General features: G+C 31.6%; 1 protein-coding gene and 1 long non-coding RNA gene across 2 annotated transcripts in view; both read right to left on the bottom strand.

Annotated features, from left to right (window-relative positions):
* Positions 1–15,217: 15,217 nt before the first annotated feature.
* LOC112097174 lies at positions 15,218–16,072 on the bottom strand. Its single transcript, XR_002904798.1, has 3 exons — positions 16,021–16,072; positions 15,649–15,753; positions 15,218–15,549 (listed from the first exon to the last, which is right to left on the bottom strand). It is a non-coding gene; the product is annotated as an uncharacterized LOC112097174 (long non-coding RNA).
* Positions 16,073–16,930: 858 nt separating this feature from the next.
* LOC112097331 overlaps positions 16,931–19,007 on the bottom strand; it is a 19,857-nt gene continuing 17,780 nt past the window's right edge. The window contains exons 4-7 of the mRNA XM_024182516.1: positions 18,042–18,852; positions 17,857–17,959; positions 17,085–17,764; positions 16,931–16,942 (exon numbers count right to left, since the gene is read on the bottom strand). Coding sequence (XP_024038284.1) covers positions 17,105–17,764; positions 17,857–17,959; positions 18,042–18,852 — 1,574 coding nt within the window. The 3' untranslated portion in view covers positions 16,931–16,942; positions 17,085–17,104. The remainder of the gene's footprint in view (positions 16,943–17,084; positions 17,765–17,856; positions 17,960–18,041; positions 18,853–19,007) is intronic.

The following is a 19,007-nucleotide window of genomic DNA, read 5'->3' as shown; positions in this document are numbered from 1 at the left end:
TAAATAAATTCAGTTGTTTTTATTAAAATTTTGAAAAATTATAAATTTTTAATAAAAATAATTATTAAAATTTTGTAAAATCTAAATTTAATAAAAGTCAACTAAGCGCCTCTATTTTGGATTATTTTTTATTAAATTTAGAGGTATTTTATTAATTATAATTTTTTTATTTTTAAAGCTTTTATAAGATAAAATGGTATTTTAATTTATTTAAGGGTAAAATTATTATTTTGTTTAAATTATTTAACGGTGGTTGTGCAAAAGTGGCTAATTGATACAAATTTAAAAAGAAAGGTAGTGTAGAGAACATGTTAGAATTTTTGTTATTTAATTAGTTTGATTATTTTAATTCTAAAAATAAATTAGGCAATCTTGTTAATTTTTTGTTTAAAAAAATAAACTTTACATATTTGATATAATTAATATATTAAAACAAAAATATTATATTGCATATAAAAAAATTATTGTTAGGGAAATTGATTTTTTTGGATATAATAATGATGATGCTGATATTATTATTATTTTAAAAAATGGTCGAATAAAATTGCTCATTTTGGAAACTGTATTGGGAAATAAGAAAACAAGAAAAAATCGCTTTCTTATTTCCTTTGTCAAAAGTGTAGAACAAATTTTACATTTTTAAAAATATTTTCATAAACAATCTACCAAATGTGTATTTGGTATTTCTTGAATTCAAAAAACAACAAATGAGATTTGAAAATAATACCAAACGAACGATGAGTTTCCCTGAACCGTAACCATGAGTTTCTCTTAAAGATTGTAACTTGTAAAATTACTTAATTACCATCCAATGAATGAACACCACATTTGTTGGGACTCATACTCTTTGCAAGTTGTTAAGTACTAGACAACGTATATTTATAAAGGATAAAATTATCATTTTGTGCTCCAAGTTGTTAAACTTTGATTGTTGTGTTTTGTTTTAATTTGAGTATTTATGAGATTTGGAAAATCATTAATGATGGTCCTTTTATGCCAACTATTAAAAATGAAGTAAGGGAAGATATTGCAAAACCTTCACGAGAATGGAATGAATTGGAAAAGAGAAAAGTTTCTCTTAATTCCAAAGCCATGAAAGCTTCAATCTGTGCTTTAGATAAAAAGGACTTTCATAGAGTTTCAAAAATGCTTGTGAAATTTCGAGGAAGTTAGAAATTGTTTGTGAAAGAACAAACTAAGTTAAAGAGTCTAAAATTTGTAGATACACCAGACAATATAAATTATTCCAAATGGAACAAAATGAGAGCATGCATTCAATGTGTACTAGAATTACAGATATCGTAAACACTCTAAGAGATCTAGGAAAGACATTTTTAAATAGTGAGAAGGTAAAGAAAAGCATTAAGTCCTTGCTAAAAGAATGTAGACCTAAGAGAACTGTCATTGAAGAAGACAAATATTTAAATACTTTAACTATTGATGATTTAATTGGCTCACTTATTTCTTATGAAGAAATTTGGCAACTGAAAGATGTTATAATGACAAGGAAAAGAAGAGCATTACTCTTAAAGTCTCAAAATCTGAAAGTGATGAAGAAAGAGAGTTCGAAGATAAAGATATGGCAATGATTGCTAGAAAATTTAGAAAATTCTTCAAGAAATCAAATGAGCAAAGAAAATTAAAAAACTTCAAGAATCAAATGGGAAAGAAGGAAGCAATTATTTGTTATGAATGGAAGAAGCAAGGCCATATAAGATCAAGGTGCCCTCTTCTCAACAAATTTAAAGCTATGGTGGCATCTTAGGATGATAGCGATGATAAGACCTCAGATGAGGAGGAATCACATCAAGTGTCAAACCTGGAACTTATGGCAATAAGAGAAGAACTTGATGAGGTAAAATATCTTCTTTCTTATAATGAGTTGTTTGAAGCATTCATTGAATTGCATAATGATTTAAAGAAATTTGCATGAAAAATGTTTCTCTTAAAAAGAAAATGCTTTAAATTTCAAATGCGAATGATGTTTAACAAAAAAAAAATGATTCTTTGAATGAAGAGATTAAAGGATTTAAATTAGAAAATAAAACATTGCATGTTAGGATTGCATCATTAAAAGAAAAGCAAAGTACTTGATATGAACATGAAAAGTTATGTGCTAATGATTGGATTAAGGAAAATGAAGATTTAAGAAAAAGAACAATAAGCTTAATAATATTTATTGAAATTCACAAATGGTAAAAGGAATTTGGAAAAAAACTGCTTAGCTCTCAAAAATTTGTCTTTGATAAAGGAGGATTTGGGTATAAGCATAACTTGAAATAAAAATATTACAATAATTGCTTTATTAAGACTACCTCCGTTAGTGATCATAAAGTCATTTATCATTATTGTAATAGAAATGGTCACTTAAGTTATGTATGTTGAATTAAGAAAAATGTATATTTTGGAATCCAAATTATTTAGGTTTGAAAAGAAACCATTGCTAACACTTAAGAACCCAAAAAGCTTTGGATAGATAAAACTTGAGATTTCTTCTATAGGAATCAAAGAAGAAGAAAATTAAGTGGTACTTGGACAGCGGATGCTTGAGACATACGTCATGCAATTATTCTTGGTTTTCGACTTTTACCTAAATCGAAAACGATGAAGAAGTATCTTTTGGAGATAATTCAAAAGGAAAGATCATCACTGTCAGTAATGTCGATAAAGATTCCTCTACCTTTATTGAAAATATGTGCTTAATTGAAAATTTGAAACACAATTTACTTAGTATTAGTCAATTGTGTGATAAAGGCTATAAAGTTATTTTTGACAAAACAAAATATATTATTGAGAATGCATGTGAATTATATTCGGGTCGGATCGGGTCGGGTCACTAATTCGGGTTAAGTTTGGGTTGGATTTAAATAACTAATAATTTAGCATATATAACTATTAAACTATATATATATACCATGAAATACTGAATTTGAAATTATGAAACTTTAAATTTTTAAAAACAAGTTCGGGTCACAAAGCCACAACACAAAGGAGAAAGCTCAGGTCGGGTCAGGTTGGAGGCTTCAGCCACGGCAGCAGATGACGGCAGCTCACAGCAGCAGATGGCAGCAGCTCACAGCAGCAGCTCACGACAGTAGATCGCGGCAGCAGATGGCAATAGCTCACGGCACAGATCGCGGCAGCAGATGGCAGCAGATCGCAACAGCAGATGGTAACAGATCACGGCACAGATCGCGGCAGCAGATCGCCTGTTGGGTGTCGGTTTCGACAGCAGATTTGGTTTCGGTAGAGTCAGACTTCAGGCCTTTGGTTTCGGCAGCACTCACAACAGATTGGTTCTATTCTGTGTTGTTTGTGTGTTTCACTGTGTGTGACTGTGTGTGAATTGTTGTGAGCTGTGAGGTTTGCCAGAGGTTTGCCTTTTGCCGTCTGCGTCTGGTGTGCAGTGTGCGTGTGTGTTGTAAAGTGTAAAGTGTAGTGTAAAGTGTAATGGTTGAGTGATTTTTTTTTTTTTTTGGGAAGACCCGATCGGGTCGGGTTTAAACTCACCCGATCACAACCCGATCGGGTTGGCACTTCCTCATCCGACCCGAACCTGACCTTTTTCGGGTCGGATCGGGTCGGGTCGGGTATTTTGCCCACCCCTAGACATGAGCTTGGAATGAAGAAGGTTGTATATTAGCACAACTCTATATGATATCAAAATTATCTTGCTTTTCATTATGAGATTATTGGCTTAAGAGTGTGTTATTATCGGAATTGGTTGGTATGTTTTAGTTGTATGGCTTTATATGCATTCATGCACCATACATTAAAAAGGCCTTTGAGACATTTCAGATTAATAAAATGATCTGGTATGCATTGATTGTTGGCCAAATATTAAAACAAATGTGCAAAATCATAGATAAAATAAACAGATGACCATTTATAAATAAACAGTTTACCTTTCAAATATAGAAACTTAAAGAATGAAAGCTGCCAGTTATCGATTAACCGATTAATAATAATGGATTACCAATTAAAAACATAGAGGTTCTTTATGTTAATGGATAACTATTTTCACTTTAAGAGGTTTTTAGAAATTAACAGTTAGCTGATTTCAGAAAATGGCTTATCATTTTTGTACAATAAGACACTGTTCCTAGGTTTTTTTTCTTCATTTTCCGTTAGCCTTTTATCATTTTCTCTCTACCCCGCTGCGGCTGCATCTTTCTCTCTCTAAAATTCATCTTGTTCTTTCATTTTTCTTGCAACATTGAACTTCCCTAATCATTCCAACCATCCCAAGACTCATTTATTCATCATCAAAACAAAATTTAAGCTAAAATCTCAAAACCTCAATTTGAAATCCTAACGTTAAAATGAACCGTCTGTTTCAATTTTGGCTTATTTCTTCACTTTTTGACTAAATTGAGCATCCAAATCACTTCCTCTACCCCTCACATTCATTTTAATCGGTTTAAATCTTTCTATTTCATCAAGTTTAAAAAATTCCCATTACTGTAACCATATCAATGGCTGAAACCTCAAAGATCGAAATAAAAAGAAAACAAGTTGCAAGGAGGAACTCAATACCTCTTAGGGAGACTCCTGAGTTCGAGAGAATCCATTTCCCCACTGCTCCCTTGGCCTAACGCTTCCAAACCTGCTTTATAGGTCGTAAGGTAATCGATTCTTACTATGTGGATTTGGATGACTTTAAAGATTTGGTTGTATGTAATAGAAGTGTAAAGGCAATGTTAGAATCTTCGGAGAAGGCTTTGATTATTGAGGAGTGAGTTTATCCTAATCTAGTTTGAGTATTTTACTCGAATATGGAAATTTCTGCAAATAGGCTAGATAGGATAATTACCAATGTAGGAGAGGTCCCCATAAAATTTGATGTAGAGGACTTAAACCAAATCCTAGGGACTGAGAATACGGGTTTCAAGATATATACATCTAGGAAGGCCTTCTCGTTTGCTGATTTTATTCATTCACATGTTGTTTGGAACATTTGTAGGTGAAGAGACCTTTCTAATTATATATGCTCTCTCCCTTTTCTGCTCTCAGTTATTACCTTTATAAATTAGGATCCTCCACACTATATTACAAAATATTATCATTCTTAGGAAGGGGCATTCGGATGAGGTAACTAGGATATAATTTAGATTATTGGATTGTATTCTTGAGAGGCAACCTATTAACTTAAGCTATGTCATTCTAATGCATATGTTGAGTACTTATGGGGTTAATAATTAGTTGCTTCATTATGGTAGTATTATTACCAAAATTCTCCAGCATTTCGATATACCCCTTCATGAGTCTGTATATGAGGAGACCAAGAGGATAGATGAAGAAGCCATAACTGGCATATGATTTTATAGGAGGAACAAGAAGTGGGTTAAAATGACCACATCTAAGAATTGGGACACCCTTGTAGCTCTAGAAGATGATCGAGAGCTTAACGATGTTTATCCTGTTGATCAGCTACCTGATGTTTTGCTAGGAGCTGGACCTCTTGTACCACGTCAAGGAGCAGTAGCACAGCCTCAAGCAAAGTTTGATTCCAAGGAATGAGATGGATACTAATCAGCCTCCAACTCTAGATGATCCACCAGTTCTTGAAGGCCTTGTACAACAATTGTTAGGTGAGGTTCGATCACTCTCTGAGTAGCAGCAATAGCTTCAAACTCAGTTTGCTACCTTTCAACTTCAGCACTAGCAACTTCTGGATGGCCAGCAATGCATATTCACTGCTCTTGGCATTCCACCTTCATCTTTTTTATCTCATCCTCTACAATAGTTCCATATTGGTTTCCGTATTTAAATTTTGCACAAACATCTTTATTCATCTTTTTATTATGACAGCTTGACTTTATTATACATTTTGATACTTATATGTGTTTGGTTTTCATATTTTGATAAGTGTGATGATTTTGTAACGATGTTTTGGTCTTTTGATGATCGTTTACAAAGTGGTATTGATTTTAATGATTTAAGACTTTAGGTGTAAACTTGCTAACACTTGTTTTTTAAGGAGATGCTTGTAGATAGAGGGAGCTTCTGCCGAAATTTCTACTTGGATGGCATGGGTAACGAACTAATTTCTCGTTGTTTCTCTTTCCTTTTTTATTTATATGTTTTTTTTATGATGAAGGAAGAGATATAGTAAATATGTGGCAGAAGAATAATAAGAATACTTATTTTTATGCTTTAAGTTTGTTGTAACTATTTTAAACTTATTAAATTGGAAATTGTCTTAAAATTGAAACTTGAAATTTATATATAGGGCAAGCTTACATGTAGGGGGAGTAAATCCTGCAATTATTTTGAAATACATGTAAGGTTTGTCATCATCAAAAAGGGGGAGAATGTTAACGTACATATTTATATAATATTGATTTTGATGATAATAAACTAGATTAATAAAGTTGGAGTCTTTAAATGATCAAATTCTTAGGCCATATGATGTTTCTTAAACATTAATAAGATTCTTAAAATAAATGGATAACCGTTAATTTTAAATCAACAAATTGTTTTCTAAAGGAAGCTTTATAATTTTGATTATGAAAAATAACAGTGAACCATTTATTAGAAAACAGTTAACCAACAAATTATAGAGATCAAATTCTTTGAAATCAATAAACCGTTTAAATCGACAAATTTGAAAGAGGAATTAGTTTGCAACCCGTGAACCGTTTGGCATAAATGACTAGGGTGTTCACAATCCGATCCGATCAGATCAATCTATCTGATCCGTAAAAATCTGATCCATGGATTGGTGGATTGGATTGGATTGAAATTTTAAAAATCCGCAATTGGTGGATTGGATATGGATTTACTTCTGTGAATTCGTAAAAATCTGTGAATCCGTAAAAAAAATTATTTATTTAATTTAAAAAATGAGTAATGATACAGCCACAAACTCTTGTACAAACTTATTTTGTACAAACTGAGGTGGCATTAATCCATTGGTTGAATGAAAATATAAATTAATAAAAACAAATCATGTGAGCCAAGTGATATTTAATTCAACCAATCTTATCATGCCACGTCAGTTTGTACAAAATAAGTTTGTACAAGAGTTTGTGGCTATATCATTACTCTTAAAAAATATTATAAATGTGACATTACATAGTTACATAAGCACCATAACATATCTTAGCCGTTACCTAATAAAAATATAAAATAAAAAATGATTAAATAATCAAATATACAAATATAACTTGACCATATACCTAATAAAAATTATGGTGCTTATGTAAACTTAGCCATTACCTAATAAAAATTATAAAGCAAAATAAAAACAAAGTCACATGCACTAGCAAAAGTAAAGTAACATAATGTCAAGTCACCAACAATTTGCAAAGTCACCCAAAAGTAAAGTAACATAATGCCAAAAGTAAAATAGCATTACGCCAAGTCAGTGGTCACCAACAATTTGCAAACAAAAAACCCTAAGCTTCATGCTTCCCTGCCGTCACACGCACTAACAACACCCAATACTCGTTCGATACACTCTGGACACCGATTTGAAGGACGCCGGCCACGCGATTCCTGCGAGACCAAGCCATCTTCTTCCCCAAGTCCATCAAGCCACTTCACAATCACTAGGTCCAACCGAAAAATTTCACCATCATAACTTTCTCGCTCCTCGAACACTCGTAGCTCTTTTGGGTTTTTGTGTGTTTATGCAAAGACCTCACCAATTGAGGTAATTAAAGTTAAATTCTTATTTTCTTTTTGAGCTTAATGACTAAATAGAATAGCAAAAGGATGAGTTGTTGGGATAAAATTCGTTAAAGACAGGGGCAAGATAAGTATGGGCTGCTAAGTTAAGTTTGTAAGGGAAATAGTTTAGACTTTGTTTTGTGTAGGAGTGTGTAATAAGGCTGGCTCTACAACATCTTTTTTTATTTATATGTATCGGGTTGAAGTAGAGGAGTGTGGAAAAATTATCTTAACATTTTGATTTCAATAAAGAGGAATTCCCCCTGGAAGTGGAAAGCTAGTTTAACTTTCTTGTGTTTTTTTCTTCCAATACTTATCACTTAATTTGTTCCTGTTATTTTTCATAATAAATTTTAATGATTTTTTCTATTATTAAACAAGAATTGTGTGTTTGTGCAAAGAACTCACTAATTGAGTTAATTAAACTTAAATTATTACTTTCTTTTTAAGTTTAATTTTTTCCTGTCATTTTTCGTAATTAATTTTAATGATTTTTCAAATTGGTGGTGTAGATAACTTCTCAACTTGATAAAGGAAAATGCGTAGCTGTAGATTCAGCTCCCCCAAGTTCTAAATCATCCAATAATGCTAAACGTACACCCAATAAATCCACTACTTCAGAAGCTTGGGAGCATTTTATCCAATTAATTTCTGATCCACTACATCCTAGATCCAAATGTCGATATTGTGGAAATGACTATAAATGTGGTTTTAATAAAGGAACGTCTAATCTATTGAGTCATATAAGAGAGAGATGTCCAAAATATCCTGGTCAAGCATGAGTGGACAAAAAACAAAAAACTTTTTCTTACCAACCAATGAAAAGTGGAGAGCCATGTAGCCTTGTATTAGCGACCTATAGTGTTGAGGCTTGTAGGGAAGCAATTTCTAAGTTTATTATAAAAAATGAGATGTCATTTAGAGTTGTAGAGGGTGAAGGGTTTAGAGAAATATTGGGAGTTTTTGAAAATAGATTTAAAGTACCATTTCGTACTACTATTGCTCATGATATTTTGCAACTTTACAAAAAAACAAAGAAAGATTTGACTTATTTTTTAGTGAGTAGTCATCAAAGAGTTTGCCTCACTACAGACACATGGACTTCAGCTCAAAATCTTTGTTATATATGTCTTACAGCTCACTTTATTGATGATAATTGGACATTGCACAAAAAAATATTGAATTTTTGTCAAGTTGTTGACAATAAAAGTGAAACAATTGGTAGGCAAATTGAAACGTGCCTATTAGATTGGGGCAGTGATAAAGTTTTTACAATAACGGTTGATAATGCTTCTTCTAATGATGGTGCTGTTTTTTATTTATCAAAAATTATAAACAATTGGAATGGTGCACTCTTAGGGGGTCAAAATATGCATTTGAGGTGTAGTGCACATATATTAAATCTCGTTGTTGCAGAAGGGTTAAAAGAGTATCATCAGTTGATTTCTAAAATTCACAATGTTGTAATATTTGTTACATCTTCACCTTCTAGGACACAAAAGTTTAAGGCGTTTGCAGAGCGAGAGAAAATTTCTTCAAATAAGTTGTTGTGTCTAGATGTCGTAACTAGATGGAATTCCACTTTTTTCATGTTAGAGGCTGCTGAAAAGTATGAAAAAGTATTTGATCGGTTAGAGCTTCATGATGCACAATACATTCGTGAGTTTTGTTTGAGCGAGCAAAAAATGTGTCCTTCTTCAATTGATTGGGAATATGCTCGTTATTTCATTAAATTCTTGAAGGTTTTTCATGATGCCACTTTGACATTTTCGGGTTCTTTATATGTGACATCCAATACCTTTTTACGCCAATTATGTTTGATTCATACACAATTCCAAGCTTGGAGGGATAGTAAGGATTTATTTTTTAAGGTAATGGCTGAAAATATGAAAAAGAACTATGATAAGTATTGGAGAAATCATGAAACAGTCAACCCTTATTTGTTTGGTTCTATTTTGCTTGATCCTCGACATAAAAAACAATTTTTTAGATATTGTTTTGTAGTGTTGTTTGGTGAATTTAAAACTAATGAGTTGGTTTTTAAAGTACGGAATAATTTACATAGTTTATATGAGGAATACAAATTGCTTTATGGTGATGATGTGGGAGTAATGGATGCTGTAAATGATGAAAAAGAGTTAGGGGTTCATGCTAGGCAAGTGTTTGATTCGGGTTATATGAGGATTTTAAAAGACAATACTTTTGTAGAGTGCAAAACAGAAGTGGATTTTTACTTGTTAGAATCATGTGAGAACCTAGAAAATGAGAGTTTTGATGTATTGGATTGGTGGAAGATTAATTCTTCCAAATATCCAATTTTGTCTTATGTTACTCGAGATATTTTGGCCATGCTTGTTTCTACTATGGCATCTGAGTCAGCATTTAGCACTGGTGGGCGTGTTCTTGATCCACATCGGTGCTCACTATCTACAAGGACAATGGAGGCACTAATTTGCACACAAAATTGGCTACGTTCAACTCCGATAAATCTTAATGAAGCAATGGATGAGATTGAACATATTGAGACAGGTAAAACGCAACAATTTAACTTTAATTTTATTTATTGATTATTATTTGACTTTATATTGTTATTCTATTTTAAAAATTCACATTTTTCTTGTCTTACACGTGTAGAGATTTTGGAAACTGACAAGAACATATTTGATGAAGCTTGATGGCATTTGATGGGATATAAGGGTAAATATTTATTAATTTGTTTATTAAATAAATTTTTTTACTTGTTATTTATATCAATTATGTTTATTTTGTTTAGGTTAAAGTACGAAACCCAAATTGGAGATGGACGTTTTTCCTTTTGGTGTGTTTTATTTTGAGACTTTCAATGTATTATTGTGGTTTTATTTGAACAATTAATTTTGGTGTTGTATTAATGTATTATTGTAACTTTATTTAAATAATTAATTTTGGTGTGTTATATTTTAAAACTTTGAATGTATTATTGTAGTTTTATTTGAACAATTAATCTCGATGTGTTATATTTTGAAATTTTGAATGTATTATTAAAACAAACAATTAATTTGTTTAAATTTTATTCAATTTTAAATTTATTTGGTAGTAAAATTATCTTTATATTAGATTTTTTTTTAATTTCATTTGTTTATGGATTGGAGAGAACTAAAATTTTTAATTCGCAAATCAATTTGCAAAATGATGGATTTGGATTTAGATATGGATTGAGTTAAATCCGCACCTGATCTGCAAACATATGGATTGGATATGGATTGAGTCAAATTTGTATCCAATCTGTAGATGTATAGATTGTATTTGGATTGAATTTAATCAATCCATGGATTGGATTGGATTGGATTGAAAAATTATAATCCGCAAAATCATGGATTAGATATGGATTGATGTCCAATCTGTAAAATTCGATCCGCGAACACCCCTACAAATGACTAGTCGATAATGTCTTGTAGGTCTCTCTGACAACTCGAAATCAAAATTCAGCATGGCGGTTGCACAAAGTCAAAACAATAATCCGACAGGAGTTAACGGCAATTCAATTATTCCCAGAAAGTCAACAACGGCTAGGTTTCTTCTTTAACTATAAAAAACTCACTCAAATTCAAATTGAATAGAATCTACGATCAATGTGCTTGTCATTGTGTATTCAATCTCCCTTTTGCTTAAAACTTGTTAGTTATTCATCCAATCACACTTTGAGCTTTTATTTGTAAATACACACATTGTGTGATGGAAACGCTTTGTAATTTTTATTTTTGAGTGATTGTAAGTGTAAGAAACACTTGGGTTAAGAGGTTGGGATAACCTCAGACTGTAAAGGTTGATTAACATCTTGGAACTCAATTGTCAAGACTTTCGAAGCCTTAGGATGTAAGGCTTTGATAATAGAATCCTCAAGCCTGATGAGTTTGCAGGTGCGGACATGGATGGAGTTTGTCGAACCATGTAAAAAGCTTGTGTTCGATTATGTTTCCTTTATCTCTTTACATTTTGATTGTTGTGATTTATTTGTTATTTGCATAAGTTTATTTTATATTTACATTGTGTTTTGGTTTAACTTCTCTATAATTTTTAAAAACTCAATTCACCCCTCTCTTAGGTTGTTTAAATAGTATTTCAATTACTCCATGTTTGCTACTTTGCATATTAATGTTAGTGACAAGTGGCATTGAGAAATTTGATAAGTGAAATTGATTGAGTTATTTGAAAGAATGTACATGTTATAATAAGTTTCAAGTGAGTTTTTTGCCTATTATTCTTAGAGACCAAGCCTTTTTCATAGCTTAGTAATTTATTATTTTATTTATGATCTGTACCTTGTTCTTTTGAGTCGACTAATAAAAAAATTGTGTTTTACTACATCTAAAAATCTATTGTACTAATACATATGAGACTATTAGAGCCCTAATATATGACAGAAAGATCATCTTTGTTCCGTTTGAACCTTTTCTAGTCATTTCTATTGTGAACTATTACTAGTTGTCCCTTTTAAGCTTATTAAAAAAAACCTTGTTAACTTATCATCATATCCCTCTCCAATTTGAAGTATTAACCTCTGTTTTATGTTTTCCATCACCTATTCATGTTCGAGAAAAAATATACATATAGAGAGAGAGAAAAAAATAAAATGATAGCAAATAAAAAATAAGTAAATAATAAATAAAAGTACCTTGTAATTTCCAAAAGATCCCTTTTTTCTCAAATATTTTTTTCTTTCTATTATCGCTTCTTTGTCAGCTATTTTCCTAGCCTACGGTACGTCATAGTAACACTCCTTCTTCATTTTAAAGAACTATAGTCTAAAGTAGAGGCTAGTAATATAGACTAAAAGATGTGATGACGCATAAAAATACATACAAATAATATTATTGATTTGACTTGTAATTCATTTGACTGAAGATCATATTCTTTTCTAACTTATAGACATTATTCCTTCATCTTGGTGAGAAAATGTGACACTGTTTTTCTGTTATTTTCTTTTAATCTAGCATTCCTTGAAGTCTTGAAGTGATTGTTTTTATTGGGTTTATTTTATTTTAAAGGGTGTCATTCTTACCCGTGAGATTTTGGGGTTCGATGTGTCATTTTTTTAAGTTGCTTGATTAATATAGCTTTGACAATTAATCATTTTGCATGAGTTTAACTAACTGATTTGTGTAAATGGTTGATGTCGGAGTAACATTTCAAAGCTAGAGATAATGCTTATATTTTTATTTGATTTTTGTCATTAATCTGATTAAAGAAGTAAACACAATTGCCCATAACAAAAAAGATTTCAATTTGAGTTTTGCTGGATATTATCACTTAATTTGCTACGGAGTAGTAATAAGTTGGTTGGGGGTGTGTTAAGTGCTGAAGAATGCATATTTATAAAGGGTAAAATCGTTATTTTGCGCTTCCAGTATTACTAACATTTTTACTTTTATATATTTAAGTTCTTAAAACTTTGATTGTGTGTGCTTTGTTATAATTTGAATATTTTATGTATTTCAGGGATATTTTGGTCATTCCATGATTGATGAAAAATCAACTAACAAACAGATAGCATTTTTTAGCTTAGAATAGTTGAAAACCTTAGGAACGACATAAAGAGCAAAATTATAATTTTAAGATTTTGGTAAGGTCTAGCTGACGTGGCATTGACCAATGATGTGGCAGCATATTATTGGACCAAATCAGAACCTTGATGATGTGGTCTAGCCATCAGAGCTTGTCATGTGGTGCAATCCAATGTGTCCAAATTGTTTTCACTCGATGACCGTGATTTACCCATTGTATCTATAAATACGGGGCTCACCACCTCCCTAATTTGATAGTGTGAATTGAAAATTAAGCTTTGTAATTCTCTATCTATCTTTTATTTTTTACATATTCGAATAAAATAATCATTTTACTATTAGTTCAATTATGAGTGCCTAATTTAATTTCAAGCTTGAGTTAAAGGTGAAGCCTCAACTGATCCATGGGCTTAATCAATTAAGTCTATTTGCCTTTCTCTCTAATTTATGTGGATTGTTTTGATTCATCGTTGGCAAACAATAATAATCTTGTCTAGATTTTGCATGGTATACCAGCTTTTTAGTGCAAGATCATTACTGTTTGATGCGATGAGCATTTTACATTATATATATTAGCAAGAAACTCACCTCTAGTATTAGTGGTTCATCTTGATTCAATGTTGACAGATAATGCATCTAAGTTTTTTAGTGGAAAAAATAAATAAAACGAGAGGAGTAGGAGTAGGTCTGGTATCAACCGACAAGGAGAGAGGAGATTGCTTTTCTTCTGAAAATTTGTTTCAAAGAATTAACTAGATTATTATCACCTAACACAACATGTACTTAACATCACATTTAACAGAAGGTTATTTCCTCCTGACACAATGAGTGTTTGATACCATATTTACCAAAACGAGCACTATAGCGAGTGAAAATAAACCACTCATAAATTAATTGGAACTAAAAAGGAATATTAAGCTTATGGTGAAGTGTTAAGCATGAATTCAGAGACTTAAGTGCTCCATTTGCATTGTTTTGCCTTTAATTTATTCCCGCAATTTCTTTTCTAATATTGTTCAAAAGTCACATCCAACCAATCCACAAACAAACGAGGAAAATTGATCCTATACATTACTAAATATACTTCCTCATGAGATTGACATTCGTCACCATAAATCTATACTGAAATAGATTCATACGGTTGCGAGTTCAATAAAATTTGCACAAGTATTATTTCAAATACAAATAAGTATTTGCAGGAGTTTTGTTTCAAATCACAAATACCCAAATATTGTTTTTGTTTTGGATTAAAATTAAGGACTCTTTTAAGTGCTTTGCCCTCTAGAACGTTGCTGTGATGATCAATTTCTTCCAGCACTTAGAAAAGAATAACCAACAGTAGGAGAGTTACAACATGTAATTGTCAAATTATAATCAAATAAACAAAAAAATTCAATCTACGATCCCATCTATTTGGGGCCATATATCCGGAAGTTAAAACCCTATTGATTTCACTAGCTTTAACTGACAAATTTTCCAACATGAAACATGTGACCTAACTCATCATCTTCTTCGGACAGCAAAGCCTGGCCCACGTTAAGTTGGGCTGCTGACTGCTGGGTTGGGCCACCTTTCTGAACACCTTCCTCGTGCATATTCATAGATTGTGTTACGGGCTACTATAAGAAAAAAGAGAATAATTGATATTTAAAAACTGTCAAATAAATGAATATTTGACAATTAAAAAGTGTCAAATATTCCTGTGTCAAATATGCTTATTTGACATTTAGTAAAATTGTCATTTATTTTTGTCAATTAACAATAATCAAATATTTTTCACAATATAAGATTGTCAAATGTGTATGACACTTAATAATAGTCATATACATGTGACATTATTCAAAATGGTCAAATGCAAATGACTTGATAAAAATATCAAATATTATAATTCCTTGTCTTGGGCTGCACATAATATATATTATAACATTGAAACTTGATAAAATTCAAAAAATTTCAACTAACTTCAAACACCATAATAAAGCATAGGAAACCTGAATTCATATTAAAATGAACTTGCATTGTATGTATAAATGTATCAAATGTCTTTAAGTATAAATCTAAAATAAGATTGTTTCTAAAACTATACATTGAGCCTATAGTTAGCATTCCACCATCGGTCCAAAAGTTTTTCATAGCAGCGTTGTACATACAAAAGGAAAATGTGTTCCTGTGCTTCAAATCACATTAAAAGCAACTCCAATACTGATCCCCAGAACCCACATGGGTTGAAACAAAAGTGCAAGGTCATAGTTGATAACGGGCATATCAAGTGTGGGATGCCTTTGCCTTAGATTGTAGACAACAGTAGCAACCGCAGTACCAGTGATCATACCTGCTCAGTCATGAGGGTTAAAATGACTATGAGAGTAAGCATATGATTGTCTTGAACAACCAAGATTGTATCTGTAAAAGAGGGGTTTGTTTCACTTACATTTTGATAGTGCTACAGATGATTTTGGATCAAATCCAATAATCAGATTAAGTACAGGAACAAATATGCCACCCCCACCAACACCACCTACACTCCCACATAGCCCTACACATCAAGAAACCAAAATTACTGCCATATACTACTGTTATTGTTTAAGGAAGAGGCTAAAAAAGTAAGTCATGGTTACCAGTAAGGCATTGGCAAATTTTGATTGAATTAACTGAGAGCTTTTATTATGAATCCAACTAGATGATATAGTTGCCTTATGCAATGAAAGCATAAGATATCTATGCACAAAGAGAAGGAAAAATCTATGCATGAAAAATATTAACAATAAACTAATGTACTTCAATTGAATCATATGCTATTTACCTGCATTACTTGTCTCTTTTGCATTTTTTTTCAAATCAAGTCACTAACATAAGTGGTCTAATTAGAGCGAATTTTGTTGATCTCATCTTCATTATAAGTATCTTTTTCATTAAATTGACATCAAAAGACAGAAAACTATATTTATTTGTCACTCCTTCAATTCATAGACTTCATTTTAACCACATTTCTCTGTAAAATCTGCAATAAGTTTAAGCTATGTTAATGATCTAACCTTTGCACAAAGTATACTTTGATCTGCAATAATCTCCTTCATGAATCTGCAATAAGTTTAAGCTATGTTTAAACTATATTTATTTGTCACTCCTTCAATTCATAGACTTCATTTTAACCACATTTCTCAGTAAAATCTGCAATAAGTTTAAGCTATGTTAATGATCTAACCTTTGCACAAAGTATACTTTGATCTGCAATAATCTAACATCATTCCATTTCAAATTAATCTTTTTTCATTTGCTGTCCTTTTTTGGCAAGAAACATTTGAATCCCACTACAAAAAAATACAAATCAAATATGAAATATTAAACTCAATAATTATATATATAGCAAAAACCACTAGTACACTTATAGCTAAATATTTTTAATATACTTACACAGTTACAATTTTTTTTATATCAACACTGATTTCATTCCTCACCGAATTCAAATAATGAACAACCATTGAGGGCAAGTCGATCACAAGCAAGATCCAATGACAACTATTAACAAATTAATAAAGAGTTAGAAAAAAATACTAATTAAACGATTCTTAGTAACACCCTCCATCTTGACAATTCCTCTAGTCTTCTGTATCTTCTTATTAGTATCAAAGTCTTCTAAATCAAGATCTTCTACATCAACATCAACATCATCTATATCATCCATGGACATAATATCATCATCATATTCCTCCATGGTCATAATCCTGCGAAAGCACAATGCAATATTAAGTACTCATTTGTCACATATCAATAGATAATTTAGCTATTAGGACATCATTAACTATAATTAATTTAAATAAGCAAAGAAGTGAAATCATTAAAATTCAGAAACAATAAACTACATACTTACTTTACAACACAAACAATTAAGCTTTCGTAATTGTTTTATTATGAATCCAGATCTTCTCACCATCACCACGCTTGTAATTCTTGCTGTCCTTCTCCCCTTTCTCAAAATTTTCAAGATTTGGCATCATTTTAGGGAAAGGGTGGAGTTCCACATTATGTCCTAAATCCATATCACGTTGAGGATGCATGTAAACTTTTTCTGCAGTAAACCGTACAACTGACCACCTTGGATCTAGTTGGTCAGTTACATAAAAGACTTGCTTTGCTTGTGAGGCTAGAATAAAACGATCTGATTTATGACCTATACGATTAAGGTCAACTAAGATTGTCCCAAGCTCATCAACTTTAACACCACTATGACTCTCAACCCAATCACACTTAAATATGGGAATTTGGATCATGTGATAGTCAAGCACCCATATTTCTTTAATGACTCCATAGTAAGGCATTTCTCCAAAAATAGGATTCTTGTCCTTGGCACTTGCAATTTGCTCTGTTTCAGCTATAAGAGTCACTCCACTGTTTTGAGTGGTTTTATCATTATCACGATCTTTTATGTGAAAACGATAATTATTAATAAGATAACCAAGATATGATAATGCATGAGGGTGAGGTCCTTGTGCTAGCCATTTCAATAAAGATGATTTGGATGACTGATTATCGTTACCATTTGAAACCTATAAAATTTAGAAAAGAAAATAGTTGAAATTATGCCTATACATAAAATTTTATAGAAATTTCATAAATAAAAGGAAATAGTTTATTAAACCTTTTCTTGTAACCAGTAAATGAAGTTTCGAGCATGTTCATCTCGTAACCACTTGTTTTTAGATTGGCGAGGATAATTCGATTTCAACCATGTCATATGCATCCTAAGATTAAGATTCATAATAAAACGAATATATTAGTGATGAATCTACCATGTTTTAATAAAGTTAAGATAAGAAAACTTACTCAATGTAAGGTTGAACTGCTTGTGTGTTCCGCAAAACATAATGGTGTGCTTGCTTCCATTCGTCACGATCAATATCAATTAAACGACCACTAGGAAGCAGACCCTCAATTTCTATATTATTCGTCCTTGCAATTGGAATTCCAATTGGATCCACATTGGGTAAATATTCTGTGCAAAATTCAATTGCCTCCTCTACAATGTAACATTCAGCAATACAACCTTCGGGACGATTTTTATTCCGCACATACCCTTTTAGATATTTTAAAAATCTTTCAAAGGGATACATCCATCTAAGATATACAGGCCCACATAATCTGACTTCTCTAACAAGATGCACAGTTAAATGAACCATGATATCAAAAAATTCAGGAAGGAAATACATTTCAAATAAATTAATTGTGACCACAAGATCCTTTTGTATTTGGTTTAAATTCTCTACATCCACAACTTTGCTACAAAGATCATTGAAGAAAAAGCAAAGTCTAGTGATGGCATATCTAACAGGTTTTGGCAACATTCCTCGAATAGCCAATGGTAGGAGTTGTTGCATCAAAGCATGACAATCATGAGATTTCAACCCAATAAGCTTTAAATCACTCATTGATACAAGATTTTTAAAGTTTGAATAGTATCCTTCAGGAACCTTCAGATTAAATAATGTTTCGCAAAACATTACTTTTTCCACTCTAGTCAAGGAATAACATGCAGTACGTAAATAAGTGTGATTCCCTTCAACAACAGGTTCTAATTCTTTCCTAATATTGAAATCAACAAAGTCCAACCGAGAATTAAGTCCATCTTTTGCTTTTCCTGAATGTTCAATAATGTACCATATATACTTTCGCACACATTTTTTTTCAATGTGCATTACATCTAACATATGGCGACATGCAAATGTTTCCATACTCGAGAGAAAATATGATTCTTTTTCAGCAAATTTTTCATCAGATCTATTTCAGGATTAC

This window comes from Citrus clementina, unplaced genomic scaffold (assembly GCF_000493195.1).
Source record: "Citrus clementina cultivar Clemenules unplaced genomic scaffold, Citrus_clementina_v1.0 scaffold_6, whole genome shotgun sequence".
Classification (NCBI taxonomy): domain Eukaryota; kingdom Viridiplantae; phylum Streptophyta; class Magnoliopsida; order Sapindales; family Rutaceae; genus Citrus; species Citrus x clementina.
This window is presented reverse-complemented; position numbering and strand designations above follow the sequence as displayed.